Below are 21,985 nucleotides of genomic sequence, written 5' to 3'. Positions count from 1 at the left end.
TTTTCTTTGCACACCTTCTGCTCTATGTTTTCATCTAGTTGCCTTGGTAACCAACAGACAGACAGGTTCTAAATAGGGGGAGGTTGTTTGTAGCCTTACACAACAAGACAAAAACATTATGTTCTATCACATCAGTACAACATTTTTACAGTATGTAAAATGTTTTTGTAGTAAAAAAAAAAAAAAAAAAAAATACTGTTTTTTTCTAACTTTTCTCACCACATTTTTAAGAGACTGATTTCCCCAAGGTATGCAGGGATGAATAAGCTTTCCCATAGAAGGCCACATAATTAATCATCATAAGATCTAAGGGGGCTCTTCTCTTTGATAAAAAAAAAACACTAAAACCCACTAAAAGAAAAGTTGTAAAATACTGTAATAATATAATATTTATATTTTTAAAACAAAGAAAATGTATAACAACATAAACAGCCTGCATGCGCAACTTTGTGTTATCAGCGTCAACATTTCAACCTTTTCTCATTACGTTACTCCTGTTTGCTCTTTTATTCCAATATTTGTATGTTTTTTTGTATGTTTGTATTTTTTCTAATATAAAGTAGCGCATAGTTCAAATGTATATATAGAGCTAAAAATAATAACAAAGATGGCGGGCAGAAGACGCAGTCGAAGTGGGGGCCAAATAAATAGGACCGCCCACAAAATGGTGCATATAAAAGAGCTGATAAAATATAAGATAAAAAAACTAGGTTTTAGAAAAAAACATACTAAAATGAGTGAAATTATCTGTACATGCAGCTAGTTATTTTTTACTTGACAATACGTCCTAATTAAGATTTTAAATATCTAGAAATTAGCAGGACTTTTAGGTAGGTAGTGTTGCGTTTGGACCAGTTGTTCCTCCCAGGGAATTCAAGCGGCTGGTCGCTCCCAAGCTCTTTATGACAGTACAGCTGAGTAGAAGAACCACCAGAGACAGAATAGGTATTTTGTAATTTTATCTCCAAAGCTTTGGAAATATAATGAGACCAGTCCAGCATAGAACATTCAATCGCGCAGCTAAGATGGTCTGATCTAAAATATGGAAACCTTCTCTTCTATAAAGTGTCTCTCCCTCCCACCCTCGTTGTCTTGTCTCTCCACATGCCCATTGTCCTCCTCAGCTGGACACAGGAACAGATAAGGAAAAGGAGTATCTCTCCTCCTTACATTCCAAAGTCAAGGTTAGCACACAGTATTTGCAGACAACCAAAAGACCACATTTGGAAGAAGAACACTAGCTGTTTTGTAATATGATTATGAAAATAAAGAAGTAACACTTAAATACGGATATATGTAAATATCTGCCTCCGACAGTAGGTAGGTAGGTCTTTATTGTCATTGCACAAGTACAACGGAACTTTGTTTTCAGCACAAACCCGTTCAAAATTAGACAAACAAACAGTGTGCAGGGTTACAGAACAGGAACGCTGATGGGTCGCCACAAGGCGCCCCGTAAAAGATGGGAAAAAGGTCAACGCTGGGGGAGGATGAGTAAAAAAATACAATCTGGAGTGGGAAAAAACCTCCATAGCAAAGCACATATACATATTACAACATCTCGAGACGTGCAACAGAGGGGAGGGAGTGGGGGGCTACGGTGGCAGGCTGCAGCTCTTCATGCGCTGCCCAGCCGTCCATCACCACTAAGGGATTTGCGTCAAGGGTGTTGGATTGGGGGTGGGGTATATTTTTTGTGGATGCATGTGTGTGTAAGCCTGCCGCGTGTCTCTGTTCCGCGGCCTTGGTGTTGTGCAGTCGCTAGTCGGTCCAAAGTCAACAACAACAGGTGTGTGTCCATGAGAGACAAGAAGGGAGTTTGTTGTGTCTTCGCTGCACTGTCCTTCAGGAGAGTCTCGAAGCCAGGGAAACAATCCAAGTTAGAATGTTTTGTATGCGAGTGAAAATAAAATGTGCTTTTCACTCTAAATTGTCTATGACTGGTCCTCAAATTCATCCTGCAGGGCAGACAGTCCGATGTTATCCAAATCACAAGAGTGTCCACAGTTCTTCCCGCATCCTCCAATCATTTGTGGCAGCTTTGGGGTACTTTGAAGACTGCCAGCAACTTCCAATTTGTGGACAAAACAGAGCAATGCTTACTCCAATCAGCAGATGTCCTGTTGTCATAATTCCGAATAGGTAGATATCTTCACGTCCTCGACTGGAAGGCACACACTTCTTCTCCCAAGAGTCCGTCGTGTGTTCAGCAACAACCGCTACGTCACGACAAGCAGGTTCTCCCAAACCCAATCTTGTCAATTTCGTTGAGGCCAGTTAAATAGTTCCAATGTTTAGATTTGGAGAGCAGTGCAAAAAGAGGCAACAAAAAAAGTTAAGACAAGACAAAGACAAAGAAGCAAGCAGGAGAGATAAGGGAGAGGGAAGGGGAGCGTCCGCCCTCGATGAGTGCCAGTGAGAAAACTAGAAAACGTATTTTATTCCCAAAACAAGCATTATTCAACTTGCAATTCATAAATAAAGCATTCTCGGGATGTTGCAGATTCTTTAAACAATATGTTTAATGTGGGGGGAAAAAACAAAATATCTTATTGCAATAATTATTTTCAAATTTTTAACTAGAATAAACAAAACATAATTATTCATGCTAAAATTAGGATTATGATGTAAAGTCAATGACTAAAAATAAGTACAGTAAACAAAACAAGGGACATTTTTAGGAATAAAATGTTGATATGGTCAGAAAGCAGCTTGAAAACGGTCTGTAAAACATAATCTTTGCAAGATGTTGACCAAAGCACCACCATGACTTATGTAGACCACAAGGAAGTGTTTTAAATTTAGAACAAAAATCATAATATGACCCCTTAAAGTGCTTTGCAAAATTTGTAGTGTGGATGGAAGCAGAACGTAAGCAGTTATTAACATGAAATTAATAGGTAGATTAATGAAAGTGAGAGGGATGATAACTGGTGGTGTCAGCACTTGTCACAGTCATTACACAACCCCTACGAGGAGGTGGATCGATACATACATTGATGGCGTCAATACCAACGGTGGTATCAATATATGAGCGATACTAGCATGATTAGGTCAAGATTTTATTTTCTCACAATCTTTTTTTTTTGTTGCTGTTTTTGATCAAAACTTTGAGTGCAAAAATCTAATCATTTAAATGAGTGGTAGATAATAGTTTTTAGTTTACGTTTATTATATATATAAATATATATACATATACATATATATATATAAATGTGTGTGTGTGTGTGTGTTCTTGTATTTGTACCCTTCTTGAGACATCAACAAGGAAAAGTATCTTCCATATGAGGAGCGGTGAACAAGTTAGGACATAAATAATGGTCCCATTAAAGAAAACCATTGCATCTAATAGAGAATGTCTCATTTGCACCCCTGGTGGTCAAAATTAGGGTGGTCCCAAAAAGGAAGGACTTTTCAAATTGACTGTGTGTCGGTGTTAAAAGTGCTCCCCCTCTGGTCAACATATGTAATAACAAGTGTGTGCAAGAAATTGAAATGCACCCCCTTTGGCCAAAATTAATCAAATAAGTAAAATAAATATGTACTGTATATAGAGACATACTGTAATAACTTGAAGTAAATAATGAAGATTAAAAAACAATTACAAACAAAAAAATTTGGAAAAAAATATTTTATAGTCTTTTTCTCACAATGAGTCGACTTTTTTCTTATAAAGTTGGGAACAATTTCTCATATTCTTTCTGTATCTGTAATATTGCAATATTTTCTCGTAAAATTATTACTTTTTGATGTAAAATTATTACTTTTTAATGCAAAATGGTGACATTTGTCATATCAAATTCTGACTTTTATCACAATATTGCCCCTTTTTTTGTTGTTCTTGTAAAATAGTGACATTTTTTGAGTAATATTATGACTTTTGTCATAGTTTTGCCAAGTAAAATTCAGATTATCATTATAATATTGCCAAAATGATGAAGTTTTCTTATAAAATTGTGACTTTTGTCGAGTAAAATTACGACTCTTTTCATAAAATTGCCAAAATGTTAAGCTTTTCTTGTAAAATTGCGACTGTTATTGAGTAAACTTCCAACTTTTATCATAATATAGCACAAATGATCAGTTTTTCTTGTAAACTTTTGACTTGCGTCGAGTAACATTACGACCTTGTTATAATACTGCCAAAATTCTAAGTTTTTTTTGTGAAATTGTGACCTTTTTCTTGTGAAATTCCAATTCATTTTTCACAACAAGCTTTTTTATGTTTGCATATTATGTATATATTATTAATGTTGTAAATACAAATATTTATATATCTAGAAAGGGTGCTCCTAAAGAGGTAGGCATTTTCAGAGGTCTCAAGAAGGTAGCAAATACAAGTGTGTATTTGTTAGCGTGTGTTTGTGTGTGTGTGAGTGTGTGTGTGTGTGTGTGTGTGTGTGTGTGTGTGTGTGTGTGTGTGTGTGTGTGTGTGTGTGTGTTTGTTTGTGTGTGTGTGTGTTCCTGTATTTCTACCCTTCTTGAGACATCAACAAGGAAACTTACCTTCCATATGAGGACCGGTGAACAAGTTAGGACCAAAATCATGGTCCCAATACGGAAAACCATTGCATCTAATAGAGAATGTCTCATTTGCACCCCTGGTGGTGAAATCTATCAAAACTAGGGTGGTCCCAAAAAGGAGGGATTTTTCAAATTGACTGTGTCGGTTTTAAAAGTGCTCCCCCTTTGGTCAACATATGAAATAACAAGTGTGTGTACAAATTTTAAGTGCTCCCACTCTGGCCAACATATGTAATAACAAGTGTGTGTAAAATAAATTGAAATGCGCCCCTTTTGGCCAAAATTAATTAAAACAATAAATATATATATAGAGACACACTGTAATAACTTGACGTAAATAATGAAGATTAAAAAAACAATTACAAACAAAAAATAAAAACATTTCACTAAAAGCTTACCTATTTTATATTTGCATAGTTTGTGTATATTATTAATGTTGTAAATACTAATCTTTATATATCTAGAAAGGGTGGTCCTGAAGAGGTAGGCATTTTTCAAATTGACTGTGTGTCGGTTTTAAAAGTGCTCCCCCTCTGATCAACATATGAAATAACAACTGTGTGTAAAAAATTTTAAGTGCTCCCCCTCTGGCTAATATATGTAATAACAAATGTGTGTAAGAAATTGAAATGCGGCCCTTGTGGGCAAAATTAATTAAAAAAGTAAATAAATATGTATATAGAGACACACTGTAATAACTTGAAGCAAATAATGAAGATACAAAAAACAATTACAAAAAACAAAAATCACTAAAAGCTTACCCTTTTTATATTTGCATAGTTTGTATATATTATTAATGTTGTAAATACAAATCTTTATATATCTAGAAAGGGTGGTCCCAAGGAGGTCTCAAGAAAGCAACAATTACAAGTGTGTATGTGGGTGTGTTGTGTTTAACTTGGTTTTGATCCAACAACAGAATGTCATTAAAAATAATAATTAACTAGTTTAAATATTGTGTTAATATTGTTAAACTGACCACCATGAATACATTAAATTTTTTTTTAAAAACATCAACAGCATAAAACTCTAATAAATCTGTATTCTGAGTATTATCATAATCAATAAATAAATGCAACAAATGTAGAAAGTATAATTCTCGGCAATGATGCCTTTTACTTACCAACATGTACAGTAAATACGCTGCAGATCTCCAAACGACCAGTAGATGGCAGTAGCTGACAACACAATCCCCCATACACCTGTCTTTGAACCTGCAATTAAATATTCACAGCTGTTGAGCACAGACTAACACCAACTTTATGGAAAGTTGAACATAATATTATACAGATTATTATGAAGATGCAACTAATTCAAAACAATTCAAAACGTGGCGTTGTGGGTGGAATTTACCAGCATCTTCATCTGGGCAGAAAATGCTATGTTTGAGTCTACCTTAGTGTCCCCTCCGCCCACACACACACACACACACACACACACACACACACACACACACACACACACACACACACACACACACACACACACACACACACACACACACACAGAGGCGCGTCCCAGCGAGCACTTCCCAACAGCCAAAAACTTCAGCGCCCATTCCTGACTGCATGACCCGGATAAGTGTCACTCACGTCGGCTTGAGGCACAGCGGGAGCCCCTGGTGTTGGTGGTGGTAGGTGTGGGGTGGAGGCTGTATACGCACGGCGGAGAATTTACGTCGCAGAACACCGGAGAAGCTCTCACTGTGGTGGAGACACGACGAGGGAGGACCTGGATGGTGTCCACTAGCTGCCTTTGAGCGCCGAGGACTCGTCCTGCCCTCCACGAACTTGTGTGAGGACATCTTGCGGGAGGATGGTAGCGCGTATCAGGGCAGCCCAGCAGAGACCGACGCTCCTGTGGCTCGTTGTAGGTGAGTACACAACACAACACTGTCACTATCATGTGTGTCGTGACTACTCTATAGAATGTTGAGTTAGCACACAATGTATAAAAAAAACAAAACATGCTCAACATTAACTATTGCAGTTTTGTGTTTAGTTTGAAATGAGTTATATGTACAGTGTATCAACTAAAGCATGTCCTCGTCGACATAAATGATCCCCATAGAATTCCAGCATATGTTGATAGTTATGTAACGCTACATACATACATAAAGAGCCTACTATCAAATGGCTTTAAAAGTCTTATATATGTCTTATAATGAAGGGAACACATGACATAAGTGTCTATATTAGTTATAATAGCCTACTATCAAAATGACTTCAAAAGTTACTGTATATGTAAGTCTTATAATGAAGGCAACACATGCCGTGTCTATATTAGCTATAATAGCCTACTATCAAAATGACTTTAAAAGTCTTATATAAGTCTTATAATGAAGGCAACGCATGACGTAAGTGTCTATATTAGCTATAATAGCCTACTATCAAAATGACTTCAAAAGTCTTATATAAGTGTTATAATAAAGGCAACACATGCCGTGTCTATATTAGCTATAATAGCCTACTATCAAAATGACTTCAAAAGTCTTATATAAGTGTTATAATAAAGGCAACACATGCCGTGTCTATATTAGCTATAATAGCCTACAATCAAAATGACTTTAAAAGTCTTATATAAGTCTTATAATGAAGGCAACGCATGATGTAAGTGTCTATATTAGTTATAATAGCCTACTATCAAAAGGACTTCAAAAGTTACTGTATATGTAAGTCTTATAATGAAGGCAACGCATGACATAAGTGTCTATATTAGCTATAATAGCCTACTATCAAGATGACTTCAAAAGTCTTATATAAGTGTTATAATGAAGGCAACCCATGACGTAAGTGTCTATTAGTTATAATAGCCTACTATTAAAATTACTTTAAAAGTCTTATATGAGTGTTGTAATGAAGGCAACATATGACATAAGTGTCTATTCTAGTTATAATAGCCTACTATCAAAATGACTTTAAAAGTCGTATATAATTCTTATAATGAAGGCAACGCATGACCTAAGTGTCTATATTAGTTATAATAGCCTACTATCAAAATGACTTCAAAAGTCTTATATAAGTCTTATAATGAAGGCAACAGATGATGTAAGTGTCTATTCTAGTTATAATAGCCTACTATCAAAATGACTTTAAAAGTCTTATATAAGTCTTATAATGAAGGCAACACATGACGTAAGTGTCCATATTAATTATAATAGCCTACTATCAAAATGACTTTAAAAGTCTTATATAAGTCTTACAATGAAGGCAACACATGACATAAGTGTCTATATTAGTTATAATAGCCTACTATCAAAATTACTTTAAAAGTCCTATATAAGTGTTATAATGAAGGCAACACATGATGTAAGTGTCTTTATTAGTTATAATAGCCTACTATCAAAATGACTTTAAAAGTCGTATATAAGTGTTATAATTAAGGCAACGCAGTAACATAAGTGTCTCTATTAGTTATAATAGCCTACTATCAAAATGACTTCAAAAGTCTTATATAAGTGTTATAATTTAGGCAACGCATGACGTAAGTGTCTATTAGTTATAATAGCCTACTATCAAAATTACTTTAAAAGTCTTAAGTAAGTCTTATAATGAAGGCAACGCATGACGTAAGTGTCTATATTAGTTATAATAGCCTACTATTAAAATTACTTTAAAAGTCTTATATGAGTGTTGTAATGAAGGCAACATATGACATAAGTGTCTATTCTAGTTATAATAGCCTACAATCAAAATGACTTTAAAAGTCGTATAAAAGTCTTATAATGAAGACAACGCATGACATAAGTGTCTAAATTAGTTATAATAACCTACTATCAAAATTACTTTAAAAGTCTTATATAAGTGTTATAATGAAGGCAACACATGATGTAAGTGTCTATATTAGTTAGAATAGCCTACTATCAAAATGACTTTAAAAGTCGTATATAAGTGTTATAATGAAGGCAACAGATGACGTAAGTGTCTATATTAATTATAATAGCCTACTATCAAAATGACTTTAAAAGTCTTATATAAGTCTTACAATGAAGGCAACATATGACGTGTCTATATCAGTTATAATAGCCTACTATCAAAATGACTTTAAAAGTCTTATATAAGTGTTACAATGAAGGCAACCGATGACACAAGTGTCTATTCTAGTTATAATAGCCTACTACCAAAATGACTTTAAAAGTCGTATATAAGTCTTATAATGAAGGCAACGCATGACGTAAGTGTCTATATTAGTTAAAATAGCTAACTATCAAAATGACTTTAAAAGTCTTATATAAGTGTTATAATGAAGGCAACACATGACGTAAGTGTCTATATTGGCTATAATAGCCTACTATCAAACTGACTTTAAAAGTCTTATATAAGTGTTATAATGAAGGCAACAGGTGATGTAAGTGTCTATATTAGCTATAATAGCCTACTATCAAAATTACTTGAAAAGTCTTATATAAGTCTTATAATAAGGGCAACGCATGACGTGTCTATATCAGTTATAATAGCCTACTATCAAAATGACTTTAAAGTCTTATATAAGTCTTACAATGAAGGCAACGCATGACGTAAGTATCTATATTAGCTATAATAGCCTACTATCAAACTGACTTTAAAAGTCTTATATAAGTGTCATAATGAAGGCAACATATGACGTGTCTATATTAGTTATAATAGCCTATTATCAAAATGACTTTAAAAGTCTTATATAAGTCTTATAATAAAGGCAACACATGATGTAAGTGTCTATATTAGTTACAATAGCCTACTATTAAAATGACTTTAAAAGTCTTATATAAGTGTTATAATGAAGGCAACAGATGACGTAAGTGTCTATTCTAGTTATAATAGCCTACTATCAAAATTACTTTAAAAGTCGTATATAAGTCTTATAATGAAGACAACGCATGACATAAGTGTCTATATTAGTTATAATAGCCTACTACCAATATGACTTTAAAAGTCTCATGTAAGTGTTATAATGAAGGCAACACATGACATAAGTGTCTATATTAGTTATAATAGCCTACTATCAAAATTACTTTAAAAGTCTTATATAAGTGTTATAATGAAGGCAACACATGATGTAAGTGTCTATATTAGTTATAATAAATAAATAAAATAAATGGGTTGTACTTGTATAGCGCTTTTCTACCTTCAAGGTACTCAAAGCGCTTTGACACTACTTCCACATTTACCCATTCACACACACATTCACACACTGATGGAGGGAGCTGCCATGCAAGGCGCTACCAGCACCCATCAGGAGCAAGGGTGAAGTGTCTTGCTCAGGACACAACGGACATGACGAGGTTGGTACTAGGTGGGGATTGAACCAGGGACCCTCGGGTCGCGCACGGCCACTCTACCACTGCGCCACGCCGTGGTAGAGTGGTATAGTGCCATAGCCTACTATCAAAATTACTTTAAAAGTCTTATATAAGTCTTATAATGAAGGCAACACATTAAGTAAGTGTCTATATTAGTTATAATAGCCTACTATCAAAATTACATTAAAAACCTTATATAAGTGTTATAATGAAGGCAACAGATTGATATTACATCCATGATGTCGTTCACAACAACACAAGCAGATGAGATGTGTTGTGGGTGTCTGGATTGTTCTTGATAGCTTTAGCTTTGTGGTTCAGTCAGTTTCAAGTGGCCGTGCCCACATTGTTCAGTTCAAAACGGGGTGGGTGAGTGTTTCGGGGATGACTGAGCGGTACATAGACAGGTGTTCTTTCTCTTCACAATGACAGCATTTCACTCACATTTATTTTATATTTACCTGGTATTCTGCGTATGGATTATTTTTTATTGGCCAATTCTGTAACGTCAACGCGGAAATCATATGCATTACTTTTGTATTTTACTCATACATTTTTTTTCATACGTTTTTGTACAAATTTTGTACCTCTTTGCTCCATTCTAGTTTCATGAGAAATCTGTTTACTCCTTTTTTGAGGTACACCCTAGCAAGATACAGTGCAGATCTACAATGGAAACTTGGGCTCCAATTATTAAAATATTCTGAAGGTAATTCCTTGCTGACAGGGGTAATCAATACTGAGATATAGAAATTGGGATTTTGTGACAAAGTTATTGATATTTGTCACACAAGCTCAGTCCTCTGTCTTCTATTTCTACAAAGTGTTATTTACTGTTTCTCCAAAACTCATTAATAATCTGTCCACTCAGGCGATTCATTTATCTGTCGAGAACTCTTTCATTCCCTGCGTCTTTCAGGCAGTTTAATAGATGACTTCTGTCACCAGAAATGTTTGTCACGATTTAAATTGACTTTTGTTTACCCATATCTTCAAGAATGCGGAGGACAATGGAGTCATTCACACTTTCCATCCATATGAACTCTTAGACAATTTGCATTGTACATTGTTGCATTTAATTGGGAATAACTTGAAAAATTCTATAAGTGATGTGTCAGATTGGAAACACTTCCATTTAAGGATGCATGATTCGTCATTGAAAGAGGCTTATAGTTGGTCATGGGACTTTAACGCTCGGTGGGACCAAGTGAACAAATCTGGGATTACGTTTGAAATACTGGAATTTTATTTGGAACGGTGACAGAAACTCCACCCAGTTTTCTGTAGTAACTTTTAAAGTTGTAGTTTTCTGTAATCAACAACACCCAGAAACGCCGTCGGCTTCGCTGGGCCTGAGCTCATCTAAGATGGACTGATACAAAGTGGATAAGTGTTCTGTGGTCTGACAAGTCCACATTTCAAATTGTTTTTGGAAACTGTGGACGTCGTGTCCTCCGGAACAAAGAGGAAAATAACCATCCGGATTGTTATAGGTGCAAAGTTCAAAAGCCAGCATCTGTGATGGTATGGGGGTGTATTAGAGCCCAAGGCTTGGGTAACTTACGCGTCTGTGAAGGCACCATTAATGCTGAAAGGTACATACAGGTTTTGGAGCAACATATGTTGCCATCCAAGCAACGTTATCATGGACGCCCCTGCTTATTTCAGCAAGACAATGCAAAGCCACTTGTTACAACAGCGTGGCTTCATAGTAAAAGTGTGCAGGTACTCGACTGGCCTGCCTGTAGTCCAGACCTGTCTCCCATTGAAAACGTCAGAACCATAAACCTAAAAAAAACATGTTGTTTCAACTTTGTGTTAATGTTGTACAACATTGGTTGACATATGACCAAAATTCAACGGTCATAGCAACATCACAACATGACATTGGTTAAACGTCGTCAAAAGGCATGTTGTTTCAACGGTATGTTTGAGTTGATCAACGTCACGACTAGAAGTGGGCTCCTTACGATTCGATTACGGTTACGATTCAGGAGCTACAATTCGATTAAAAACTGATTATTGATGCACCTTCAATTCATGTATATTGATGCAGTTTTACATTTCTTTTCGTTTCACTAAATAAGCGTTTGTCACTTGCAACTTTAAAAAACAGTAAGTTTGTGATAAGAAACAATTAAATGAATTCCCAAATGTATTAAATGAATGAAAAGGTGTGCAAAACTGGAACATAAGTGCTCTATAATAAAGGAGCTGGTCTGATCTCTTGGTGAGGAGGCTCGCTGCAGTCAGCTAAATTTTAGAACTGTCTGCATGACTTTATTTACAATAAATACATCAATTATTTATTTTTGACGTTTACTAATCGATTTTATAGTTGTCCGAATTGCGATGCATCTAAAAATCGATTATTTCCCCCACCCTTATTCAGGACTTAATTCTCAAACGTTCTCAATGTTGTTTCAATGTATTGTGCCTGCTGGGATAGTACTTAAAATAGTCCAAGAAAATTCCTGTTTGTCAAAACGTGATATTGATGTTTTGACAGTGTTGTCCTTACTGGGCCGGTATGTAATCTTTCTGCAAAAATATCATGGTGTCACGGTATCGGTATTACACTTACCACTCTTAAAGGGGTCATGTTATAATGTTTTTTTTCTACATTTAAAACACTTCCTTGTGATCTACATAACATGTAATGGTGGTTATTTGTTCCACCATATATATTCCACCAACAGATTGTCCGCATATGCATAATCCGCTGATGCCACCAATGGCAAAAAACGAAAAGTTGGTTTTGAGAAATAGGGCCCCTTTAAATGTGTCATAACGAGGATTTTTACGCAGCTTACTGCGAGAATTGTTTTCCCGGGATGCAAACGAACTAGACCGGACATCGCTTGCAGGTAAAAACATGATTTATACTTTCAAAAAGTACTACAAAACAAAAGGTCGCAGAAGGCGGAGGCACAATTTAACGCAGGGAACAAAACTAATACTTTAACGTAAACTATAGACATGAAACAAAAACTCGCTAACTGTGACATGAATAAACACTAACTTACTTGGCAAGGCATGGAACGAGCAGTATGAACAAAGCATGAAAGAAGTCAGCACAGAGCAAACCCAGAATAATGTCACCAGGCAGACTAATTGACAAAGACAGGCTTAAATAATAATGTCATGATTAGTGACAGGTGTGATCCAAACAAATAAGGCAGGTGAAACTAATGAGTCGCCATGGTGACAAAACAAACAAGGAAGCGCAAACAGGAACTATGGAGTCGTCATGGAAACTAAAACAAACAAGGGTGCACAAAAACAGGAACTATGGAGTCCAAAACTAGCAGAAAATACCAAAACATAATCCAGACCACAGAACATGACAAAATGTCTTTAAATGTCTTTACTGAAATTTCAGCTAAACAGTCATTTTTAAATAGTATATATAGGAGATGATAACAGTGGAGCCTATGTATTTAAAATGGATAAAGCATAACTAAATGTTTTTGAAATAAATAATAATTAAGTGCAATTGTACTGTTGCTAAAACTGCTACATGAATATTTTACTTGTATAAATAACGAAAACAAACGCAAGTGGCTGCAGAAGATCACAACTGATGAAAAGACACTTATAAGTAAGATTTAACAAATAAATAAATAGATGCAGACAGGTGCTTAAAACTGAACGAATGTTTTGAAAACTTACTAACAACTTTTCAATGAGAGTGTTTTCAAGTTACTGAATTGTGCATTTGGTGAGTTCCGATTAATTTCCTGCCTCAATTGTAACTTTATTTTAGCGTTAAAGTAAAACATAACACTGTGCTTCTATTCCTCGTTTCATGTCAGATAGCCTTTGTTAGCCATGTTAGCATGCTATATCTTCCTCATAATCCAAACAATTATGTAAAAAAGTTTAGTTGGACCTCTACTCGTACTTTAATACACTCCTGGAAGGAATTATCCGGGATCTTCCATAGTTCCTACATTCAGAGGTTCTTCTCGGCCTGGAACTGTGGAATGCTTAGACGCAATGTGAGCAGCAACGAGTTATCCTGGCACAATTCTCATCTCTTCACGTGCACCGAACGAACCAAACGTTTGTCGTTCTGCTGGTTATTGTTTGGGTAACACTTCAGTATGGGGAACACATATTCACCATTAAAGGGGAACATTATCACAATTTCAGAAGGGTTAAAACCATTAAAAATCAGTTCCCAGTGGCTTATTTTATTTTTCAAAGTTTTTTTCAAAATTTTACCCATCACGCAATATCCCTAAAAAAAGCTTCAAAGTGCCTGATTTTAACCATCGTTATATACACCCGTCCATTTTCCTGTGACGTCACATAGTGATGCCAACACAAACAAACATGGCGCATAGAACAGCAAGCTATAGCGACATTAGCTCGGATTCAGACTCGGATTTCAGCGGCTTAAGCGATTCAACAGATTACGCATGTATTGAAACGGATGGTTGTAGTGTGGCGGCAGGTAGCGAAAACGAAATTGAAGAAGAAACTGAAGCTATTGAGCCATATCGGTTTGAACCGTATGCAAGCGAAACCGACGAAAACGACATGACAGCCAGCGACACAGGAGAAAGCGAGGACGAATACTGCGATCGCCTTCTAACCAACGATTGGTATGTGTTTGTTTGGCATTAAAGGAAACTAACAACTATGAACTAGGTTTACAGCATATGAAATACGGCAACAACATGCACTTTGAGAGTGCAGACAGACCAATTTTCATCAATTAATATATTCTGTAGACATACCCTCATGTCAGCAGGCCAGGGAAGCTAGGGTCGATATTCTTCTCTTGATCATCTTCGGTGGCATAAGGGACGGTGTGAGCCAAGACATCCAGGGGGTTTAGCTCGCTCGTCTGCGGGAACAAACTGCCGCCATTGCTTGCCGTGCTACCGAGGTCCTTTGTCCCTGAATTGCTCACACACTCCGGCAGATTCAATGGGGGTCTGGCGGCAGATTTCTTTGACTTTATCGTTGGAAATGCATCTGCTTTGAGTGTCGCAGGATATCCACACATTCTTGCCATCTCTGTCGTAGCATAGCTTTCGTTGGTAAAGTGTGCGGAACAAACGTCCAATTTCTTTCCACTTTCGCATCTTTGGGCCACTGGTGCAACTTGAATCCGTCCCTGTTCGTGTTGTTACACCCTCCGACAACACACCGACGAGGCATGATGTCTCCAAGGTACGGAAAACAGTCGAAAAAACGGAAAATAACAGAGCTGATTTGACTAGGTGTTTGTAATGTGTTTGAGAAAATGGCGGATTGCTTCCCGATGTGACGTCACAACGTGACGTCATCGCTCCGAGAGCGAATAATAGAAAGGCGTTTAATTAGCCAAAATTCACCCATTTAGAGTTCGGAAATCGGTTAAAAAAATATATGGTCTTTTTTCTGCAACATCAAGGTATATATTGACGCTTACATAGGTCTGGTGATAATGTTCCCCTTTAATTAGTTGCTTATTAACATGCAAATTAATACCATATTGGCTCTTAATTAGTCATTATTAAGTCCTTATTAATGCCTTATTCTGCATGGCCTTATAATACAACCAGTAAGCCATTAACTAAGAGTCTTCCCTCAATAACCTCAGAATTATTGCTTATTAGTAACCCTAATACTGACCCTTATATGTTCCCCTAGTGTCCAAATAACTCTAAATTAGGCTTTGTTACTCTAATAAGCAACTAATTAATGCTGAATATGTTCCCCACAGTAAAGTGTTACCATTGTTTGGCTTTGTGGAAAGAACTTGCAGTGGACCATATCCGACAAGTTGAAGAAAGCCATCAACTTTCAGTCCTGGAACTTTTCTGACAAAGCTCGTCCATTTGGACGTAAGATATGTCCTCTAATGCAGTGGATCCCAACCAGTTTGAGCCCAAGGACAGAAAAAAACCTTACAATAATGCAGAATCAGCGAGAACCTTGTCTTTCCTTGCAACTAGTTGACTCTCTCTGGAGTCTGACACTTGAAATATGTTCCTTATGTCCAGTCTATTCCCTTGTTTTGTTTGAGTTGCTGTCGCGGCAGAAACACCCAGCTTCACAAAGATAATAAGTTGCAGAAGGAAGCTGAGTTTTCAGTATTTTTGTGGCAATGTCAGGATATTTTGCCCTGACTTTAATGCAGAATGCAAGAAGGTTGGAAGTTGCCATGAATGTCATTGTAAGAACAGCTGTAAGTAAGTAAGTAACACTCAAACTCTTTTGAAAGCTGAGACAGGTAGCTAGGTCAGGGGTCGGCAACCCGCGGCTCCGGAGCCGCATGCGGCTCTTTGATCACTCTGATGCGGCTCAGCAGCTTACTTGCTGAACCCCCCAATTTTCCCATGAGACTTCCGGATTTCAGTGCCTCTCGCAGCAAACTCCCGGGATTGATATTCACCGATTATCACCCTTACGGCTATAATAAGGGCGTGCCATGATGGTAATACATTTGGCGCCCTCTACAATCTGCATTAACAGCGTGCCATCCCAACACTTGTTATACAATATACATCTTCTGCTTGCACACGTACGTGACAGCAAGGCATACTTGGTCAACAGCCACACAGGTTACACTGACGGTGGTCATATAAAACAACTTCAACACTCTTACTAATAATCAGTGTTGGTTTAGTTACTGAAAACCAGTAACTAGTTACAGTTACTAGTTACTTTATTTCAAAAGTAACTCAGTTACTAACTCAGTTACTTACACCAAAAAGTAATGCGTTACTGTGAAAAGTAACTATTTAGTTACTTCTTTTTTTCTTCTTTTTTTTTTAAAGCTCCCATTAATGCCCTTTTTGCCTTCATTTCAGTACTGTTATTGCACTGGAGAATAATACAATCTGTTGATCAACTTGACATACATTTTTATTTTCCTTTTAACATAATTAATGAAAAACAGTGCAACATAAAAAGGCATTCCTCCTTTCTTTAAACTTGGACCAATGACCATGAATAAAAAACAAGTTAAAGTGCAACATAAGAAGGCACATCATCTTCCTTGAAACATAAAGCCTGACATCTGGAGTGATGCTGCTGTCTTCCACACTTGGAGCCATGGATTGTAGAATCCTTGTTTTCAGTGGCAGGATCATTGACACAGATGGTGAAGTTTCAGTGCTCAGTAGAGATGGAACACTTTTGAGGGGTTTAAGCACCTGGAGGACCTCACCTGCCACTCTCACATCATCATCAGACAGGGTGACATTTGTCTTCAGGGTGTTGTGGGTCAATGCAGAGTATATAGCTGCCTGCTGCTCCAACATATCATAAGTGGAGTTCCACCTCATTGGGACATCATGTATGAGCAGGCAGCTTTAGCATTTCTTGCTTTGTCTTAAGCACATGAGCAGCTGTTGTGCTTGGGTGGAAGTAAGAAACCTTCCTGATCCTCCCAAAGAGGCGCTTCATCCTATTGACTGAGATTCCCTTCTGTGATGCCAAATTCACTACATGTGCAAAGCACCTATCTGTGGTCCCAGTCCTGCCTCATTCTCTGTAATTATTTGATTTTTGGCATTATCACGTGTGACTGGGATATCTTTATCTTCCAGTCCTCCACTGCTTGTGTCAGTACCTGCGCAAGGTGACTCTCGTAGAGGGGGCGTGTCTTCTCATCTCCCAGTCTGCTGTGATGAAGTGAGCGCTTATAGTTCCGCTGGACGTCCACCCGTCTGTCATGAGCGCAACAGATGATGCTCGGGATAGTTCATCCACAACTTTTTTCTTCTCCTGCTCATAAAGATCTGGCACAATCTTATTGCTGAAGTGGGTGCGCGACGGGATGTCGTAACGTGGTTCAAGCACGTTCAGCATGTGTTTAAAACCCTCGTTTTGCACAACCGAGTCTGCACTTATAAACACACCGATTCAATGGCGGGGGCGTTCAAGCTCCTCCGTTACTCCGCTCGCCATGACCACGCTGTGTGTGGACTGAACGTGCCAACAACTTTTTTTCCCCACACCCACACCCACACACACATAGACCGTGCCTCTTTTCTTCTCTCCAGCTTGTGACAGAGGAAGATTCAGAAGAACGACACCGCAGCGCTTCTGTTTCTAGCCGATACTACATCAAAAGTAACGTAAAATAACGCAGTAACGCATCATGTAGTAACGGTAACTAAATTACTGAATAAAAAAAAATAACGCGTTAGATTACTAGTTACCGCCGAAACTAACGGCGTTACAGTAACGCGTTACTTTGTAACGCGTTAGTCCCAACACTGCTAATAATGCGCCACACTTTGAACCAAAACCAAACAAGAATGACAAACACATTTCGGGAGAACATCTGCACCTTAACACAACATAAACACAACAGAACAAACACCCAGAATCCCATGCAGCCCTGACTCTTCCGGGCTACATTATACACCCCTGCTACCACCAAACCCCCCCCCCCCCCCCCCGCCCCCCCTCCTGTGCGTCGGTTGAGGTGGGCGGGGGTGTATAATGTATCCCGGAAGAGTTAGGGCTGCATGGGATTCTGGGTATTTGTCCTGTTGTGTTTATGTTGTGTTACGGTGCAGATGTTCTCCCGAAATTTGTTTGTCATTCTTGTTTGGTGTGGGTTCACAGTGTGGCGCATTATTAGTAAGAGTGTTAAAGTTTTTTTTTATACCGCCACCGTCAGTGTGACCTGTGTGGTTGTTGACCAAGTATGCCTTGCTGTTACCTACATGAGCAAGCGGAAGCCCCATACAACGTGTGGCTGATCAGGCACGCTGACTGCAGTGAGTGCTATATGCTGTACCGTCACGGCACGCATGACGCTGACAAGCACCATTCATTTATAGCCCACGTTCCGCATCAGCTTACATATTCCACATAAAGGTGTGGGCAGCATGTCTGAGACCCCTGCTTATACATAGCACAAAGCAAAAAAAAACTTTGTATGCAGTGTTATTTAATTTAAAATTTCAAAAAAAATTTGCGGCTCCCATTGTTTTCTATAATTTGTGAAACTGGTCAAAATGGCTCTTTGACTGGTAAAGGTTGCCGACCCCTGAGCTAGGTGAATGACGACTCAATCTCTTCCATAATCAGAATCAAAAATAATTTATTAATCCCTGAGGGGAAATCAGTTTTTTCACCACAATCCCATTCAAGATCAGACAAACATAAAAAATAAAAAAACATTCAGTCTAAGCCAGGGCCCCTGGAGAGGGTGTCCAGAAAAAAATCCTGATAGCCATAGCACACATAAACATGTGTGTAAGAGGGGGACCCCGAACATCAAAGAAAACAAAGGACATTAAAGACATTACAAGAGCAGAGCTGATGCAACCAGTCATTTCTACATACAGCTACTAAAGTAAAATAACAACAACAACAAAAAAACATATAAACTGTGGTGGTCTCTGCGGTGTTCCACGCCATCGTCTTCTAGGGTGCGGGGAGCATGGCCAGAGACAGGAGCAGACCCAACAAAGCAACCAAGAGAGCCAATTCCTAGCCGCCCACTAACTCTCGGCCAGTGTCCAGTCTGCATGGATGAGTGAGGATACGTCCAAGGAGACCGAGGTGTCCGATACCTGCTCATTCAGCCAAGACACTGTAAAGCTCGGCGCTAGCTCCGCAGCCCTGTCTCTTCATCCGCATCTCCTCCAGTCTCTCCAAACGAACTCTGCCTCCACGGCCATAAAGCTCCCCGGAGGCAGATCCAGAAGTTCACAAAAAAGCACCGCATAAGTCACAAACTACTCAGTGGCCTAGTGGTTAGAGTGTCCGCCCTGAGATCAATAGGTTGTGAGTTCAAACCCCGGCCGAGTCATACCAAAGACTATAAAAATGGGACCCATTACCTCCCTGCTTGGCACTCAGCATGAAGGGTTGGAATTGGGGGTTAAATCACCAAAATGATTCCCAGGCGCGGCACCGCTGCTGCCCACTGCTCCCCTCACCTCCCAGGGGGTGATCAAGGGGATGGGTCAAATGCAGAGGACACATTTCACCACACCTAGTGTGTGTGTGACAATCATTGGTACTTTAACTTAACTTAACTTAACGAAAGTTCCACCCCTTGTCGCACAGCCCCAAAGGGTCCCGAACCAAAAGGCAAAAAAAAAAAAAAAAACCCACATGAAAACAAGAGGGAAACATCAAGAACACAAAAGGATGACACAAGAGCACAGCGCTCCTGCCACCAGCAGCCACTACAGTGGTGCCATCTTGGAAAAAAATTTAAACAAATAAAAAAAATTCCCTGCTAAAGAGTGATACATGTTGATTTGAGATGTCAGATCGGGGGCGGATATTTTACTTTTCTTTAAGTGATCGGCGATTGGCTGATGCGCTTGCTAACATTAAGCTAATACTAGCGAATGAGACACTAGGTGTTTTGATAGGATTTTTTTAAACTTCTTAGTTTCTTATTTTTTGAAATGCATTTGTTGCTGTTATTACTACTATTATTCTCACTATTTTATGTTTTGATTAATTTATTAATATTATTATTATTAGAGATGTCCGATAATGGCTTTTTTGCCGATATTCCGATATTGTCCAACTCTTAGTTACCGATTCCGATATCAACCGATACCGCTATATACAGTCGTGGAATTAACACATTATTATGCCTAATTTTGTTGTGATGCCCCGCTGGATGCATTAAACAATGTAACAAGGTTTTCCAAAATAAATCAATTCAAGTTATGGAAAAAAATTCCAACATGGCACTGCCATATTTATTATTGAAGTCACAAAGTGCATTATTTTTTTTAACATGCCTCAAAACAGCAGCTTGGAATTTGGGACATGCTGTCCCTGAGAGAGCATGAGGAGGTTGAGGTGGGTGGGGTTGGGGGGGGGGGGGGGGTAGGAGGTAGCATCCCGGAAGAGTTAGTGCTGCAAGGGGTTCTGGGTATTTGTTCTGTTGTGTTTATGTTGTGTTACAGTGCGGTTGTTCTCCCGAAAAGTGTTTGTCATTCTTGTTTGGTGTGGGTTCACAGTGTGGCGCATATTTGTGACAGTGTTAAAGTTGTTTATACGGCTACCCTCAGTCTGACCTATTGTGGCTGTTGACCAAGTATGCATTTATCGGCCGATAATATCGGCAGTCCGATATTATCGGACATCCCTAATTATTATTATTATTTTTTGTATATTTCTAAATATTTTTAATTTTAAAGGGCATTAATTTGAGGTATTGTTCAATGTGGACGCCTCGAAGGTGACGTTTTTCCTCAATCATGTTTTGTTGTTATGTTGTCAATAGTGCTGTGTGTTGCGCGCAAGTGCTCCTGTGTGTGTTTCTTTTGTGTACTGGTTTCAAGCACTTTGTGTTGTAACTCGCTTGTGCATGAAAAGTGCCATTTAGATGAAGTTTGATTAATTCATTGATTGATATTACGGGGTCCACTGCGACATTCGCTAGACTAATTAGTGCTGGAGAGGCCCGTAACCTGATTTTTGGCTTGCAAACCAAATTTTCAGTCCTGTCTTCAAAAAGGAGTCATCCTTGGGTCAAGGAACTTTGTCCAAAATAAAACAAAGTTTCCCTATAATGGAAGGTTATTATGAGAGTTACAGCGAGCAAATGGCATCGATTCGGTGGAATGGCCCGTTTACAGTGAAGGATGAAATCTCAAAGCATGTTGAAGAATTGTGAGAGTCCAACACTATGGACTGAACTCTCACACTATTATGTTGGATCCACTATGGACTGGACTCTCACACTGTTATGTTAGATCCACTATGGACTGGACTCTCACACTATTATGTTAGATCCACTATGGACTGGACTCTCACACTATTATGTTAGATCCACTATGGACTGGAGTCTCACACTATTATGTTAGATCCACTATGGACTGGACTCTCACAATATTATGTTAGATCCACTATGGACTGGACTCTCACAATATTATGTTAGATCCACTATGGACTGGACTCTCACAATATTATGCTGGATCCACTATGGACTGGACTCTCACACTATTATGTTAGATCCACTATGGACTGGACTCTCACAATATTATGCTGGATCCACTATGGACTGGACTCTCACAATATTATGCTAGATCCACTCGACGTCCATTGCACCGGTCGCCCGGGAAGGGGTCCCCACATCTGCGGTCCCCTCCAAGGGTTCTCATTGTCATCCCATTGGGTTGAGTTTTTTCTTGCCCTGATGTGGGATCTGAACCCAGTATGTCGTTTTGGCTTGTGCAGCCCTTTGAGACA

The 21,985-nt window shown here is 38.3% G+C and overlaps 1 protein-coding gene and 1 long non-coding RNA gene across 2 annotated transcripts in view; one reads left to right on the top strand and one right to left on the bottom strand.

Moving 5' to 3' along the window:
* Nucleotides 1-2,112: 2,112 nt before the first annotated feature.
* Nucleotides 2,113-6,321, bottom strand: LOC140677442 (uncharacterized). Its single transcript, XR_012049244.1, has 3 exons — nt 6,117-6,321; nt 5,648-5,738; nt 2,113-2,254 (listed from the first exon to the last, which is right to left on the bottom strand). It is a non-coding gene; the product is annotated as an uncharacterized lncRNA (long non-coding RNA).
* Nucleotides 6,101-21,985, top strand: part of LOC133574358 (receptor activity-modifying protein 1-like) — a 166,714-nt gene continuing 150,829 nt past the window's right edge. Inside the window, exon 1 of the mRNA XM_061926519.1 lies at nt 6,101-6,397. Within this exon, the coding sequence (XP_061782503.1) occupies nt 6,340-6,397 (58 nt within the window). The 5' untranslated portion in view covers nt 6,101-6,339. The remainder of the gene's footprint in view (nt 6,398-21,985) is intronic.

The sequence above is a fragment of the Nerophis lumbriciformis genome, linkage group LG31 (assembly GCF_033978685.3).
Source record: "Nerophis lumbriciformis linkage group LG31, RoL_Nlum_v2.1, whole genome shotgun sequence".
NCBI classification, from domain to species: domain Eukaryota; kingdom Metazoa; phylum Chordata; class Actinopteri; order Syngnathiformes; family Syngnathidae; genus Nerophis; species Nerophis lumbriciformis.
This window is presented reverse-complemented; position numbering and strand designations above follow the sequence as displayed.